Below are 15,606 nucleotides of genomic sequence, written 5' to 3'. Positions count from 1 at the left end.
GATGGGGGAATAAAGCTTCCTGCCTGTGCATGCCCGTGGGGTCGAGCAACTGGATACGGAGGATTCATCGAGGCAGCTCTATTTTGCCGGATCGCAGCGTTTACGAGGGGTTGTGATGCTGGGGGGGCTCTCGATTCGTATCTTCAAGGACCATATCCTGCTGCTTCGGATTTCTGGCCGCTGTGGCGCCGGATTGATCCTCTGTGTGTGTACTCTGCTTCGATCTGGGCCTCGATGCGGTGTTTGCTGCGGCGGCAGCCGCCGCAGTTGCGGCAGCGAATTCGGCTTTCTCTTTCTCGGCTTTCTGTCGCGCCAGGCGCTCGCGGAGTCGCATTTCTGCCTCTTGTACTCTCGCACGTTTCTCCTCTTTGCTAATTCCATTCAAGGCTACTTCAAGTTTCTGTAGTGGCGAGCGGTCAGACGCCCAATCCCGCCGAGAATGAGAGTCGCTCACTGAGCGGATGGTATTGGATCGAGTCGGGGGGGGATGATGGCACACTTGGGGCCGTGGGAGCCTCCGAGTATGGCATTGGCTCCTCATTCTCCTGTGCGGTCGCCTCTAGGCCAGTGGGATAATCCATTGACGGAAGGCCACGAGGCGTCGTGGATTCTTCAGGCAGCCCTGGCGGAGCCAGTGGTGCTGGCTTGCGGGTGGTATGATTTAGATTCGCAGCCGCTCTCGCGGAAAACGATCGCACAGGCGCGCCAGAAGCCCTCGGGCCTGAGGTGGCCTTGGGCGCGAATTGTGGGTGAGGGTCGTCGGCGGTATGGAGCTCGGGTGCTTCGTTTTCTCCGTACTTTTCAATGCTTGGTGCGGTTTGGTTGTGATCGCGGGTTCCGGAAGCTTTCCGAGCTCCCTTGACACTTTTTGAATTGGAATTCCCATTTGCGAGATCAGGAGATCTGCGCGTTGCGATTGCTGCCATTGTATGTTGTGGAGGCGCTCTCTCGTGCGGTTCAGGTTCTGGGAGTTTGCGACAATAGAGAACAAAGGACGGACGGCCCGACCTTTTGCGAGGCGCGATTGATTCCGGATGAGACGACTCTGATGGACGAACTATTCTCACCAAGACATTGTTCGAGACCAGGATCGAAATGGCACGCGGAGTCAAATTGGACGGACGAGAATGTTGTGAATCAAGTCAACCGCCCAACACTGATGCCAGACGTAGGCTCACCACATTATCAAGCCTCGAGTCCGGTTCAGCTTCCCTGTCAGGTACTTTCGAGCGGGGCGTTGGCGGGGACCAGGAAGTACGTTGTACGAAATCCTCCGGCGAGATCCCAGCGAAAAGGCTCGAGAATAATGGATACACAGAAATCTTCCCAGATGGGACGGGTGAGGAATGGGAGAATGAGGAATGGAAGAAGAGGGGGAAATCTGGGAAATCTGGGAAAAGAAGCTCCTGGGCCGGTGATTGCGCAGGCTTCTCTAGTATACATCGCAGTATTTGGGGTGGCTGGGCTCCCCAGCCTTCGAGGGCGGGGCGCCTTTATTTATTGGCCCGCAAGGACTACGACGCCCGAAGGCTCTGAGTTGTCGGCGCAAAAAAAAAAAAAAAAATTCCTCGTTGTCCATTTCATTCGATTCTTCTTCAGGCCCATTGATGCATTTTTCTTTATTGTTTGGCGAAGTGGTGCCTTAATACCCTGTCGGGTAGAGAGGTCAACTCATTCACTGGTGCCATGGTTTGGTCCAAGTGGAGCGGCTCAGTGAATTTAAAGTTGATGGAGCAGAGACAAGGACGTCAAGAATAAGAACATTAAAAAAAATAATAAAAAATAACCGATGTCATCAAGAGGGGTGGACCGGTCGGTCTCAGTTGGGAGGAAACGACCGTAAGAAGGAAATAAAGGATGCACGACGGGAAGTATAGGAGACGCATCAAACAATATTGGCGTTTGGCACTTGGGAGACCAAGAAGCATATATGCAAGGATTCGAGAACTAAGGTGCCGCCCTTGTCGGCGGTAGGAGGTACCAGATACTTGCGGGACCCTATTGATTGCCCAGGCCGGGCAGGTCACAGATACCGGTCAAGTATTCTCATATTCTTGTATACCCGGATTCTCGGGTTTCGTCTGGACTTTATTCGATGGACGAAATTGGAGATAGATGAGAGAAATACAACGACTTGCCGCATCTTCATAGTCGATGTATATACGTAGACAAGGCCTCTTCACGCTCAATCGCACTCCGGCCAAGAGGACTACCTGGCGCATTTCTGGAGATGCCTAATCTGCAACACGTCAGCGTTGGCAACTTCGATACAGGGCAAAGTACGGCCCAGTACGGTCAGATACACGGCGGTTCCCTACGTTGTCGCTGCAGACGCCAGGTACCCTCCATACCCTCCATACCTCCATACACGCCATACATTACTCCATCCGTCCTCCCAACACTCCGCTTCGTCTCCCGCCGTTAGGAGGACCCGTGGTCTTAGGCAAAGAAACCTCGTCATTGGGGGAGAATCATCGTTCCTCGAGCCGCCCTGGTACTTGAGCCCACCTGAATCCCGTGCAAGCAGCTCCCCTTGGTCCCTTAGGGCTCGCCGACGATCCTCCTATTCTGCGAACTCTCCTCGCCACTCCCCTTTCTCAGCCGATGCACGCATTCTCGTCCTCACTACCACCACCACCACCTACTCCTCCCCTTTTCTCCATTGCCCCGTCCTCTCCTCCTTCCTTGACTTCCCGGTTCATGGCAGCTGCGCTTCCGACCGTCCACCTCGATTCCTGAAAGAGCAAGTGCTGGAACTGTTCTCGACTCGCCGACCCATCCCAACTCGACCCCGTCATGCGTGTCGCCGACGGCATTGCCGTCGCCCTTGGCCTCGCGGGCGCGGCCTCTGCATCTCTCCATCCGCGTTCTCACGCCTCGCGCGACTATTTCGCCGTCCATCTCGACGACGCCACGCCGCCCGCCCACATTGCTCGACTGTTCGATGCTCGACACGAAGGCCAGATCGGAGAGCTTACAGGCCATCACACTTTTTCCGTGCCGCGCCATCTAGGCCCCCGTTTCAAAGATCGCCTGGAGGAGGCCAAAACGAAGCGGAATCTCCGTCGGCGATCAGGAGATGGCGCCGCATTCCAAAGCGAGGATCCTTTAGATGGCATCCTCTGGGCACAGAAGCTTGCTCCGCCAAGGCAGCGGTTGCAAAAGCGAGCGCCTCCGCCGTCTGAACATGTCGCACCAAGAATCGCAAGGAACTCGGATATGCAGGTCTCGGAGGAACAACAGAACGAGATTATGTCCACCTTAGGCATTACTGATCCGATATTCAAAGAACAATGGCATCTGTATAATGTCTTGCAACCCGGTCACGATCTCAACGTCACCGGCATCTGGCTAGAGGGTATCACAGGCAAGGGCGTTGCGACGGCAGTGGTCGATGATGGACTGGACATGGACAGCAATGACCTGAAGCCTAACTATTTTGCGGAAGGTTCCTGGGATTTCAATGAACATAGTCCTGAGCCGCGCCCCTTGCTCTTCGATGACCGGCACGGTACCCGTTGCTCAGGAGAGATCGCAGCAGCCAGGAATGACGTTTGTGGTGTGGGCGTAGCATATGACAGCAAAGTGTCCGGAATTCGCATCCTGTCCAAACCAATCGACGATGTCGATGAGGCAGCGGCCATCAACTTCGCTTTCCAGGACAACGACATCTACTCATGCTCCTGGGGACCCCCAGACGATGGCGCCACCATGGATGCCCCAGGACTTTTGATCAAACGTGCAATGGTCAATGGTGTTCAGCAAGGACGCGGTGGGAAGGGATCGGTGTTTGTATTTGCTGCCGGAAATGGTGCCTTATTCGGCGATAACTGCAATTTCGACGGATACACCAACAGTATCTATAGCGTAACCGTCGGTGCTATTGATCGGCAGGGACATCACCCAACATACTCGGAGTCTTGCTCGGCGCAGCTGGTGGTCGCATATAGCAGTGGATCCGGCGATGCTATCCACACCACTGATGTGGGCACAGACAAGTGCTACTCGCAGCACGGTGGCACCTCGGCGGCCGGTCCGCTTGCTGCCGGCTCCATTGCACTTGCTCTCAGCGCTCGACCGGAGCTAACATGGCGCGATATTCAGTATTTGATGGTGGAAACTGCGATTCCCGTGGATGAAAACGACGGGAGCTGGCAGAATCTCCCCTCGGGAAAGAAGTTCAGCCACACCTGGGGATTTGGAAAGGTTGACACCTACACGTTTGTCCAGAAGGCCCGAAACTGGGATCTGGTAAAGCCTCAGGCGTGGTTCCACTCTCCCTGGTTGAGAGTACACAAGGAAATTCCCCAGGGCAAACAGGGCCTGCTGAGTCGGTTCATTGTGACCTCTGAACATGTAAATGGCGCGAATTTGGCTCAGCTGGAACATGTGACTGTTACCATGAACGTGAACCACACTCGCCGTGGTGATCTCAGCGTCGAATTGCGCAGCCCGAAAGGCATTGTCAGTCATCTGAGTGTTGCCCGCGACAGCGACAACGAAAATTCCGGTTACGTGGACTGGACCTTCATGTCCGTTGCTCACTGGTATGTATCTGTGATCATTCGTCGGCTTGGATTTGTTAGCTAATTCTAATGTTAGGGGCGAGTCGCCTCTGGGAGAGTGGACCGTCATTGTCAAGGACACCGAGGTCAACGAGTTCTCAGGCGATTTCGTTGACTGGCGACTCAACCTCTGGGGTGAAGCTGTCGATGGTGCCAAACAAGCGCTCCACCCGTTGCCAGAAGAAAATGACGACGACCACCCTTATGAGGACGCGCATGTCGCGACTACTACTATCGCGGCTGCGCCATCCAAAACCGCTACTCCTACCAACCCTGACGATCATCACGATCGCCCTGTAAATGAAAAGCCCGGCGCGTCAACCGAGACAGGGCTCCCAATTGAGGAATTGGAGTCTACAAACACCACTGCCAGTAGCACTCCTTCGCCTTCCTCAACTTCGGGAAGTTCTCTGTCTAACTATCTACCCTCGTTTGGCGCGTCAAAGCGCACTCAGATTTGGATTTATGCATCTCTGGCCATGATCATTGTATTCTTCATCGGCCTGGGCGTCTACTTCCAGCTCCAGCGACTCAAGCGTCGCCGCACCAACCCCAACGATGACTACGAGTTTGAGATGATTGAGGATGAAGATGAAATGCGCCCCATGACTGGTGGCACTGGTCGGACTCAGCGTCGTGGTGGGGAGTTATATAATGCTTTCGCTGGGGAAAGTGATGAGGAAATCTTCAGTGACGATGATGAGCCCTACCGGGATCGTCTCGCTAACATCCAAGAGAAGGATGATGAAGATGATTCGCCGGATAGTCATCTTCTCTCTAAATAGCAGTGATGATGTGAAGTATCTTGGTGGATGTTTTGATCTTTTCTTGTTGTCCTTTCTTTCATTGCATTGGGTGCGGTCTCTAGCATTTTGCTATACTGGGGCTATTGTATCTATTTATGAGCATCATTTTGTGTACGATTAATAGATTGGATAGTGATCCCACCACCATCACATGGATTATTTCTATGTATACACGTACTTAAGCCAAATACTTCCAAGCTAAAATATCATCACCATATTATCGTTGCATGAAGTTGAGGAGGTTGATATAAAGGTGTATTATACTCTCCTATACCACATTTTGAAGTTTTCAATTGTCACATTACCTGGCCCAGGTTTATAAAATGGGAATGATTCTGCCCTTTCCGTGGACTTATTCCTCTCCAATTGTACCGATTCGTCAATAGCCAGTCGTTCTCAGAAGAAATCTACGTGTTTCAAGTCGAAGCACCTTCACAATATACCGCGTGGACAGAAATATGGGTGATTTGTAGAATTATAAAATCTCGGATAAAAACACTAGTGAATTATGTTCCACGTCTGCTTTGAGAGCCGAAAGCAATGACAAGACCAGATAAAACGCGGCGCCGGCGATAAACAGGCGATGACGACGTTGCCGCTTCGGGGTCTCCGCCTTTGGGAACAACGATCATCTGAATCCCAGCTTCCCAGCTCAGCTCCACCCGCCTCCACTCCTCACTTCGCATTCCCACCTCTCGCCTGTGCCTATATCCTTTGACTTTCTGACTACTTTCATTCAAACATCTGCAGTCCAAATATCCACCGACCCTTTCGCCGGGTGATCACGGGCGACCGACATCCTGCTTCCCCGCGATGGATCAACACGACGACTTTGACAGCGTCTCCTGGAAGCATGATCCAGACAGCGATGTCTCCCGACCTACAACGTCGGGCACAGACGCAGAGGAAGCGCAAAGGTATGACCAGGATACCAATGGCAAGCGAAGGATGAGCTCCGCACACGACGAACCCCAGGCCGGCTCGCTGGCCGATGCTGTGGACCTGGCTGGTATTGGTGACGGTGTGCTGGAGTGCCGTGTCGACAAGCCACTAAAAGAGGGCGACGGCACGAAAGATGCGTATATCTCTTATTTGGTTTCCACACATGTATGTCCATTCTTTCCCTCGGATTGCGCAAGAGAAAGCCCTGGCTTGCCGCTGCCGCTGCCTACGCCCACCTCGGCTTCCTCGATAGCTCTCCCAAACGGCCTTCATCGCTAACGCAGCAATGCCCTAGACCGATTTCAAATCTTTTCAGAAGCCCGATTTCTACGTCAGGCGGCGATTTACCGATTTCTATTTTCTGTACAAGACGCTCTATCGCGAATACCCAGCATGCGCTGTGCCGCCGCTGCCTGATAAGCACAAGATGGAGTACGTGCGAGGAGACCGGTTTGGGCCGGAATTCACATCACGGCGTGCATGGTCGCTGCACCGATTCCTCAAACGTCTCACCTTACACCCGGTGCTCCGACGAGCTCCGCTGCTCATCATCTTCCTCGAATCGCCAGAGTGGAATGCGCATATGCGGTTGCACTCGACCCGTACCTCAACGAATGCTACCTCGGATAATGCATCGACCGGAATTTTTGATAACTTCACCGATACATTTGTTAATGCTTTCACCAAGGTGCACAAGCCCGATAAACGCTTTATCGAGGTGAAGGAGAAGGCGGATAAGCTAGACGAGGACCTTTCGCATGTGGAGAAGATCGTGGCGCGGGTTGCGCGGCGTGAGTCTGATCTGGAGACAGACTATACCGAGCTCGCGACCCAGTTCCGCAAATTGGTTCCTCTTGAACAGGCGGTTGAGATGCCATTGCAAGTGTTCGCAGCCTCGGTGGAGGAGACGGCGCGCGGGATGCATGGCTTGAAGGACCACACCGATCAAAATTACTTGGGCTCACTGCGCGATATGGAGGCGTACATCTTGTCCCTCAAATCTCTCTTGAGGACCCGCGAACAGAAGCAGCTCGACTTCGAGGCCCTGGTGGACTACCGTAACAAAGCCGTCGCTGAGCGCGACTCTCTCGCCGCCAACCCGGCCGCTTACTATGCATCCAACCCACTCACTTCCTCCCCGGCATCTTTCATCCGCTCTAAAATGGAAGATATGCGCGGCGTTGACCACGAGCAGTCGCGTCGCGAACGTGTACGCAAGCTTGAACTTCGTATTGACGAACTCACCCGCGAGGTCGAGTCCGCCAAAACCACTTCAGAAATGTTTGATGAGGAAGTCGTCCGTGAAGTAGCTGATTTCGAGCGCATTAAGGCTGTCGAGTTTCGTGATTCCCTTGGCTCCCTTGCCGAGTCTCACATCGAGTTCTACCAAGGTGTGCTCTCTACTTGGGAACGGTTCATTGCGGAAATGGAAGGCGATTCTGACATTGGTCTCGAAGCTGATCCAACAGCTTACGGGGCCAAGTAATAATAAACTTACAAATTGGAATGGGAATTTTCATATCTACAAACCACGAACAGATTCGGTATCCGTATAGCTGCTCATGATTTATTTCCTTAGCTAGTTTGTTCCTGTCATACCATACCCTCAATCCCATAACTATCTGTCCATACCTCGACATATGATTTTCCATCGTACGATGTATAACCCCCTAATCTTTAATGTGGTCATTACCTGCTCGGGTCCCGGTCGCGGGGGGGCCTGTGACAACTGTTTGTGCTGTTTGCACGTGATATGTCTTTCTTGATCGTCCGACTTCCCACTCCAACGCAACACCAAGAAACAATGCGTCCAATTGCAAGAACCGCTCTGCGGCCGTACATCTGTCCAACATGTCGGCATGGTATTGGTGCTAGTCGACGGCGATTCGGCACCAAGACCGACCAAACCCCCGACATCTACGATGTTGTCTGCGTTGGGGGTGGCCCGGCCGGTCTAGGGCTTCTGGCCGCGCTTCGTACGTGAAACAGGGTCTCGAATAGTCGAGGTTTTGAACTAATGCTGATTTTCGACTGCTTCAGGAGCTTCGCCTATTACATCCAAACTCAAGGTTGCTCTCGTCGAAAGCCAGGACCTCAGCAAAGCCCGCACCTGGAACATGGATTCGACCCAGTTCTCCAACCGCGTGAGCAGCCTTACGCCGTCGTCCGTTGCGTTTCTCCAGAAAATTGGTGCTTGGGAGCATTTAGATACCGGCAGAGTGCAGGATTACCAAGAGATGCAGGTGTGGGATGGCGAGACCGGGTCGCGCATATCGTTTGACTGGTCGAGTGAGACGTCAGCGTTTGAAGATATGCGCACTGTCGCTACGATGACAGAGAATTCAAACCTAGTTCGCGCCCTACTTAGACGAATTGCGGCGTCTGGAGAAGAAAATTTGAAGCTTTTTTCTAATACAACAGTCGCCTCTATCGAGAATGGATCTGATCTTCAGACCGAGGGACCTGATCTATCCGCATGGCCCGTTCTCTCCGTCAGGCCGACAGGTCCGGGGGCAGAGACACAATCACCCTCTCGCATTGCTGCGAGATTGCTGGTCGGTGCGGACGGCATCAACAGCCCCGTGCGCTCATTTGCCGACATCACCACCCAAGGCTGGGACTATAACCGGCACGGCATAGTCGCGACACTCGCCCTCGGTAGCCCCGAAAACTCCCCCTTCCCTACCACCATACGCACCGCATACCAGCGGTTCCTGCCCTCACTCGGCGGTCCCATCGCTCTACTCCCGCTCCCAAATAACCACGCCACGCTGGTCTGGTCAACGACGCCCGATCACGCTGCATATCTCAAGTCTCTTCCCGCCTCTGCGTTCCTTGCCATGGTCAACGCCGCCTTCCGGCTGTCCATGACCGACCTCACATATATGATGGGCATGCCGCCGCCCTCTTCCACCCCAAGCCCCCATGAGGATGAGCTCTCCTGGCGCCTGCAACACACCCCTCTCCCGGCACACATGCCCCCCATGGCGACGGGCGTCCAATCCGGCACAGTAGCCTCTTTCCCGCTCCGGTTCCGCCACGCAGCGCAGTATATCTCCCCGCGCGTCGCGCTCGTCGGCGACGCCGCGCACGTCATCCACCCACTAGCCGGCCAGGGCCTGAATCTTGGCCTGGCGGACGTGGCCGCGCTCGCTCGCACCGTCGAGTACGCCGTGTCCCACGGCATGGACATCGGTGATCTCCTGACACTGGAGCGCTACTCGTGCGAGCGGTACCTAGCTAACGCCAAGATCGGCGGCGCGTGCGACCTCCTGCACAAGATGTACACGATCCCCGGGCAGGGGCCGGTGACGTGGGCCCGCAGTCTGGGCCTGGACGTGATTGACAAGCTGCCGTTCGTGAAGTCGTTCCTGATGAAGAACGCTGAGGGATATTAGGTTGTTTGGCGCGAGTGTTACTCTGCCAATCGTTCTTGTACCGCTATATTGTATATCTAGTTTCCTTTGTACCCTTTCGAATAGCATTGGACGTTGATTCGGATATTTGTTGCTGGAGAGTTTATCTAGTGTCTAGAACCAGGACAGAATTACGTCCAGTGTCAGGTTTTCCTTAAGATGTCTAAGACCGAGTAAGTATTTCAAGAGCCCAATTAATAGCGTGAGGGAAAGGCGAAAGCATGTTGTGTATTGGGTATTGAAGTGTCGCTAGTTATAAGTATAGACGGCATTCAACAATAGACGACGACGCGACCCACAAGCACATTTGATCTTCTGATCGTAAAAGAACAGCAGATTCCCTTAGACCCGGGCACATGCAACAAAGAAAAGGCCGGTGAAATCTATCTTTGAAAAGGAGAAATAGGACTGAAGATGCAGAGGAATTGGGGGGGGAGAGGATAGGAAGGGAGTAAAATGCTAATGAAAAAAAAACACGGCCAGATGAAGTTGGGAGGATAAAAATAGAGAAATGTGGGTAAAACACGTAATGTCAAACATGGATATTTGAACGCCTAATTCTTCACTTTTTCGCAATGCTGGGAGAGCTTTCTAAACTTGCACACCCTGCAGCTGCTGTGCCAGGGTGACGACAGAACCGCCATGTTTCCGCTCTAGACGGGCCTTGAGCTCCGGGATAAGGTTGGCCAGGTCGACCTCAACACCTTCCTTCTCGGGGTGGTCTTTGTCGAGGCCCATCTCCTTGATCCTAACTTTGCCATTGGCAAGCTCCTCTTCGCCGATGATGACACCGAAGGGAATGCCACCGTCCTCGGCAGCCTTGAATTGCTGCATGGGCTTGGGCTTCGTCTTGTAAGAGAACTCAGTCTGGGGAGAAATTAGTCAACATGGATATCCGGAAGATGGAGAGGAATATGACTCGTGATTACCTTAATGCCTGCACTCCACAACTTCTGGCAGATCTCCATGCGCTCCTTGAGCATACCGGTAAAACCCTTGCCACCGAAAGCCATAACAAGGACGTCAACCTCACTGCTACGGAGACCCTTGAGGTTCTGGTCACGCTCGAGGCGCGCCTTTGTGATAGAGAAAATACGGTCAACACCGAACGAGATACCGACGCAAGGAATCTGAGCCTTGGGCAGGAACATGCCCACCAGGTTGTCATAACGGCCACCGGCAGCGACACTGCCAACACCAAGGGTGGGGTCGTTTGATCGGTCGTCATCCTCCGAGATCTTCTTATCTTTCTTGCCAGACTTCTGCAGCTTCTGAGCCTCGGGCGAGTCAGACTGCACAGCGGGGGCAGAGCCCTCGGTGACGACCTCGTAGATCACGCCAGTATAGTAGTCCAGACCACGAGCCAGAGACATATCGAAAGAGACCTTACCCAGCACATCAAAAGCCTCGAGATAGTCCATCAGCAATGACATGTCTTCCAGACCAGCCTTGGCCGACTCGTTGGCCATGAGCCGCTCATCCGCCTTCAACTTGGTGAGCAACTCACGGCCACCCTTGTTCATCACATAGGTCTCGATCATATCAGCCGCGGCACCATCCAGGCCCTTGTCGGTAACCATTTCCTTGCGCACATCTGCCCAAGACATCTTGTCGAGTTTATCAACAGCGCTAGAAATGGGGCGAATCAAGTTCTCCGGTACACCACAGACCTGGAACACGCCATCCAGGATCTTGCGGTGGTTGATCTTAATTGTATAGCGGCCACCCCAGCCCAGTTCGTCGAACACCTCGCTGACAATGCGCATGACCTCGGCGTCGGGCACCATTGGGTCGAAGGTACCGGCGATATCGAAGTCACACTGGTAGAACTCACGCATGCGGCCCTTGCTGACAGCAGGCTGGTCACGACGGTACACCTTGGCAATGTGGTAGCGCTTGATGCTGCGAACGTCGGCGTTCATGGCAAGCCAACGCGCAAAGGGAACGGTCAAGTCATAACGCAGCGAGCAGATCTCACCACCCTGGTCTTGCAGGTCGTAAATGAGCTTAGAGTCCTCGCCATACTTGCCAGCAAGGATCTCACGGAGCTCAAAGACGGGGGTATCGAGGGCAGTGCCGCCGTGGCGTTTGAAAACGTCGGCGATGGTCGAAAAGATGCGGTCTCGGAGGAGGGCGTCGGAGCCGCACCAGTCTTTGGTGCCCTTAGGGGTCTTGAGGTTGAAGGATGAACCCTTGTCCTTAGGCATTGTGGCGATTTGGGAGGAACGACGGCAGGCTGAAGAAAAGAAACGAGAGCGGCGGGGGAGGGTTGGGTGGTGGGGGATGGTGGGGGCACGGAGATAATTTTGATTCGAGGCGGACCGATTGTTTTGGGCTGCTGGCAGATGAGTCACAAGAATTGGGGAAACCGGAGGAACAGGGTCTGCAATTGCTCGTTGAACAGAGCGCAATGATGCACGAAGGGACGTCATAAAAGCGACGCGATCATGGGCGATAAATTTGGTTTCCAAAATCGGTCGTTGATCGGGCCTTCTGTCTGTTTTGAGGTTATTTTTCCGGCGGTTTTTCCGGCCAAGCGAAGTATACACCGTCCGTGACTGTGAATCCTTCACGGGAGATGAGCGGTCCACTGGAATTGGGAGAAATTCTGGCCCTGCGATCATGTATCTTCTGTGTCTCTCTCTCATTTTGAAAGGCAATTGAGAAAGCCCAAGCTTATGAGATAGTCGTCAGTCAAGTAGCAGAGGTCGAGGATACGAACAACCTATATTCAAGGACAACGTCACAAAGAGGCTTAGATTGAGCCATTAGAAAAGCTGAGATCACGATTTCATAATTCATGAATATAGAAGGTATCATATTATGGGCTCTGCGCCCAGGGCCAGGACAAGAAATTTCCTAAGGCTCGGCCATATCCCAGCTGGGCCTCAATCTGACCCGGACGATTTATGTCTAGCTGTTGCTCATAGCCAATCCCCTAAAGCGCTTGGCTACAGGGCCCTGCTTCCTAAACATTAGAGCTTCTGTGTCTCGAGAAGGATTTTGACCCAGTAATTTATGTGTAACGATTTGGATTTAGATCACAGATAACGATAAGGTGAGCTGATAGATACCATAAAACAAAGCGATGGAGGAGTTGAGATAAACGTGACATTTATTCGGTTAATCGATAGGGTTCACGTCTCTATTGATACTGATCTTGTGGAGTTTCAGTGTAGGGAGCAGGAAAGGAAAGACCTACAGTCAACCAAGCCACGAAGATTGCCGGAATCATCATCTCTTCTCATGATCATGAACTATGAGAAGTCGCCGCCATGTATATCCTGTAGCCAATGAATTCTATATTTTACAAATTCTTATGTGTAATCCAAATCTCAGATGATGGACATCTATGGGAAATAGGCTCACTCAAGCTAGTGACGTGGAAAGTGACAGAAAGCCACGGCAGAGCTTGCAGAAGAGAGGGGTATCAAATCCCGTACGATCGTAGAGCAGACTGAATTCATAGTGACAAGGAGCCCGTATTTGCTGCAGGTCGAGTAGATTAAGAGGGAGTCTTCCCGCGAATCAGAAAGCCAAGTCGCCGAATGGCGCAAACAAGAGCGGCCGAGAAAGGCAAATCCCAGCACCGCCGCCAATCAGAGCTGCCAAGCCCAGGGTAAATTCGACCTGAACACAAATTCATCTGATATGTACAGCTGAAGCAGCTCGAGTCGATGCCCATTCCTCCCCCAGAAGGCCGATTGCTTGGCGACATACCTCTACCCTCCCTCAAAAGATTAGGTGGCGGGGTGTGTTCGCCTTTCAGAGGATTTCCTTCAATCTGGTATGGCATCTAGATATATATCTACAGAGACGTCACGACGCAAAGGCTGGTGTCAAACTGCTGGAAAAAGTTCACGATCGCAACTCAGTCGTCCATTGCCACATTAGTGGGCTGGTTGGGTAGTTAACTACAAGTTATGTGGGATGGCACAAAAGAGAGTCGCCTCGTGTACTCCGTAGCCACCGAGACAAGGATCCCCAGCTCTAATTGGCCTTCTCCCCACGGACGATTGGTATCATCGGTTAACTCTTTCGGGGGATGCCAAGCTCAGCTAGAGACCCGGAACCAGAGTGTGGGAGCTGTGGTGCTTTCTGTGGTCTTTGAGTGGCCTCCCCATTGATTCGCGTGCCCGATGTGAGTTATGCGGGAAATATCTCCATCGCTCAAGATGCCACAAGGTATTGCATCACCTGGGCAGTGCTTCTCACCTCTCCACTTACCAAATGATGTATGTATACATATTCTCTGGGGCGCTGCTTGGCTACTGTCACATCTGCGTTCGGGCGCCGTGGCTAGAGCCTTGTCTCGTCTGCAGCTCGATTGGACTTCGAGGTAGGATCTGACGCTGTTCGCTCGAGACCCTTCCCCCTCCTCCTCCTAGAGGATGATCAGACCCCGATGTGAGGGTAGGGATGGGAATGAGGAACGCGGAAGAAGAATGGGCTCGGCCCTCGATCGTCCCCCGTATTGACGCCTTCAAAATTCCCAGGGTAAAATGGAGACATGGGGGTGGCGCGGTACAAGCGAATCGCCTATAACTCTGTACTCTGGACTCCAAAACCTATAGTCTGCTCTGTCTGTGTAGCCTTCAGCTTTCGCGTCGAGCCCTCACCTTGCTTAGTCTTGCCTAGCGCGCCCTGGGCCCCCGCAAGGGAGGTCGATTTCTTATCAACACCGTAGTGGACCACCGTATCCTTCCCCCGAGGACCGTCCCAGTGTCCGCTCGGGAGAGGGGGCCGGTCGCTGGTCGCCGCTTTCTGGCATAGCTCAGCTCGGTTGGGGCCACGCGGCCATTGAGAGGGAATCCCCAGTCAATCTACCTTTCTCCTTGCAGGGTCGTCTGATTCTCGGTCACAGTCTGCTTTTTGGCCCCCAGTGCTTGTCTGAGTCTGCTGGTGGTGTGTCCAGGGTGTGGGTGGTACACATCGTCGGGCGCAGTCCAGGAGGGAGTAAGGCAAGGCACTCGGATTACGAAGGGGAGGAATTGAGGGCTCCACCGCCACCCACTTCCCCACGGCGACGACGATCATTGGCCGTTATGGCACACCATGCGAGGGGCGGACACATGGCCCGTGAGCGCCCGCGGGCGGCAACCAATGACGACGCGGGGGGTTGGGAGGGGGAGGCTTCCAGAGTTCTTGGGGGGAGGGGGTGCCGGTCAGAGAGGTTTCCTGTGGGGAGGGGGCAAAGAACAGGGCCCGGCAAAGAATCTGAGGATGACCGAGTCCAGCTTTTCGTGATGCCTTTTGGGGTCGGAGCCTGTGCTCCGGAGGGTGGATGAAGCTGGAGGTGAATGAAAGCGAGAGACGATTGAAGATGGGACGATGACATAACCGGCCCATCTGGGACTCGGGGTTTTCCATGCTTCCATTGTTTCCATTCTTCCCCCTCTCTCCACTTTGTCTCGCCGAACGATCCGGGCCACGATGAGCAGGATTCTGGATTCCGGACCCTCCCAGTCTTCTGGGTCTTCCAAGTTTATTTTTCGAGCGCAAGTCGGTTACGAGGTTCTGAATGTGCAGAGAGCAGAGAGAGCAGAGAGAGCAGAGAGCAAAGTGCAGCAGAGAAATCGGCGATTGGCCGAGTACCTGCCTTAAAGACTCCACGTGGCTCGAGCGTGTCGCGGCACTTTTGGGACTGCGTTAGCGCCTGGACGGAGCGGATTTAGCGGAGCGATTCACGCGTGGGCGGGACTCGGGCCTGGAGAGAGCGTCAGGGAGCAGACCGGATGATATACATCCTGCTTCAGTAGTCTGACTCCCGTCATCCGCCTCGTCGTCCTACTGGACCCCGACGCCATGCAAGGTCCAGAGTGGAACTCGACCTCGGACTTGAATAGGCCGCAGAAAGTCAAATCCCATGCACCGGGT

At 53.6% G+C, this 15,606-nt stretch overlaps 5 protein-coding genes across 5 annotated transcripts; 3 read left to right on the top strand and 2 right to left on the bottom strand.

The window, feature by feature from the left end:
- Nucleotides 1–100: 100 nt before the first annotated feature.
- On the bottom strand, nucleotides 101–926 carry N7462_007823 (uncharacterized protein; the record flags this gene model as incomplete). Its single annotated transcript, XM_057079541.1, has 2 exons — nucleotides 101–453; nucleotides 500–926. 2 exons carry the CDS (start codon nucleotides 924–926, stop codon nucleotides 101–103), a joined length of 780 nt encoding a protein of 259 aa, XP_056932211.1.
- A 1,870-nt stretch (nucleotides 927–2,796) lies between these two features.
- On the top strand, nucleotides 2,797–5,350 carry kexB (kexin kexB; the record flags this gene model as incomplete). Its single annotated transcript, XM_057079540.1, has 2 exons — nucleotides 2,797–4,547; nucleotides 4,603–5,350. 2 exons carry the CDS (start codon nucleotides 2,797–2,799, stop codon nucleotides 5,348–5,350), a joined length of 2,499 nt encoding a protein of 832 aa, XP_056932210.1.
- An 834-nt stretch (nucleotides 5,351–6,184) lies between these two features.
- Nucleotides 6,185–7,799, top strand: N7462_007821 (sorting nexin-4; the record flags this gene model as incomplete). The annotated part of the gene is made up of 2 exons (XM_057079539.1): nucleotides 6,185–6,478; nucleotides 6,609–7,799. The coding sequence occupies 2 exons, from the start codon at nucleotides 6,185–6,187 to the stop codon at nucleotides 7,797–7,799; spliced, it is 1,485 nt and encodes a 494-aa protein (XP_056932209.1).
- Nucleotides 7,800–8,117: 318 nt separating this feature from the next.
- On the top strand, nucleotides 8,118–9,711 carry N7462_007820 (putative ubiquinone biosynthesis monooxgenase (Coq6); the record flags this gene model as incomplete). Its single annotated transcript, XM_057079538.1, has 2 exons — nucleotides 8,118–8,289; nucleotides 8,354–9,711. The coding sequence occupies 2 exons, from the start codon at nucleotides 8,118–8,120 to the stop codon at nucleotides 9,709–9,711; spliced, it is 1,530 nt and encodes a 509-aa protein (XP_056932208.1).
- A 609-nt stretch (nucleotides 9,712–10,320) lies between these two features.
- On the bottom strand, nucleotides 10,321–12,161 carry N7462_007819 (histidine--tRNA ligase; the record flags this gene model as incomplete). The annotated part of the gene is made up of 2 exons (XM_057079537.1): nucleotides 10,321–10,596; nucleotides 10,659–12,161. The coding sequence occupies 2 exons, from the start codon at nucleotides 12,159–12,161 to the stop codon at nucleotides 10,321–10,323; spliced, it is 1,779 nt and encodes a 592-aa protein (XP_056932207.1).
- Nucleotides 12,162–15,606: the final 3,445 nt, after the last annotated feature.

This window comes from Penicillium macrosclerotiorum (genome assembly GCF_028827735.1).
Source record: "Penicillium macrosclerotiorum strain IBT 26536 chromosome Unknown utg000007l_segment0_segment0, whole genome shotgun sequence".
NCBI classification, from domain to species: Eukaryota; Fungi; Ascomycota; class Eurotiomycetes; order Eurotiales; family Aspergillaceae; genus Penicillium; species Penicillium macrosclerotiorum.
The sequence above is the reverse complement of the archived record's forward strand: the minus strand, read 5'-3'. Positions and strand labels throughout refer to the sequence as shown.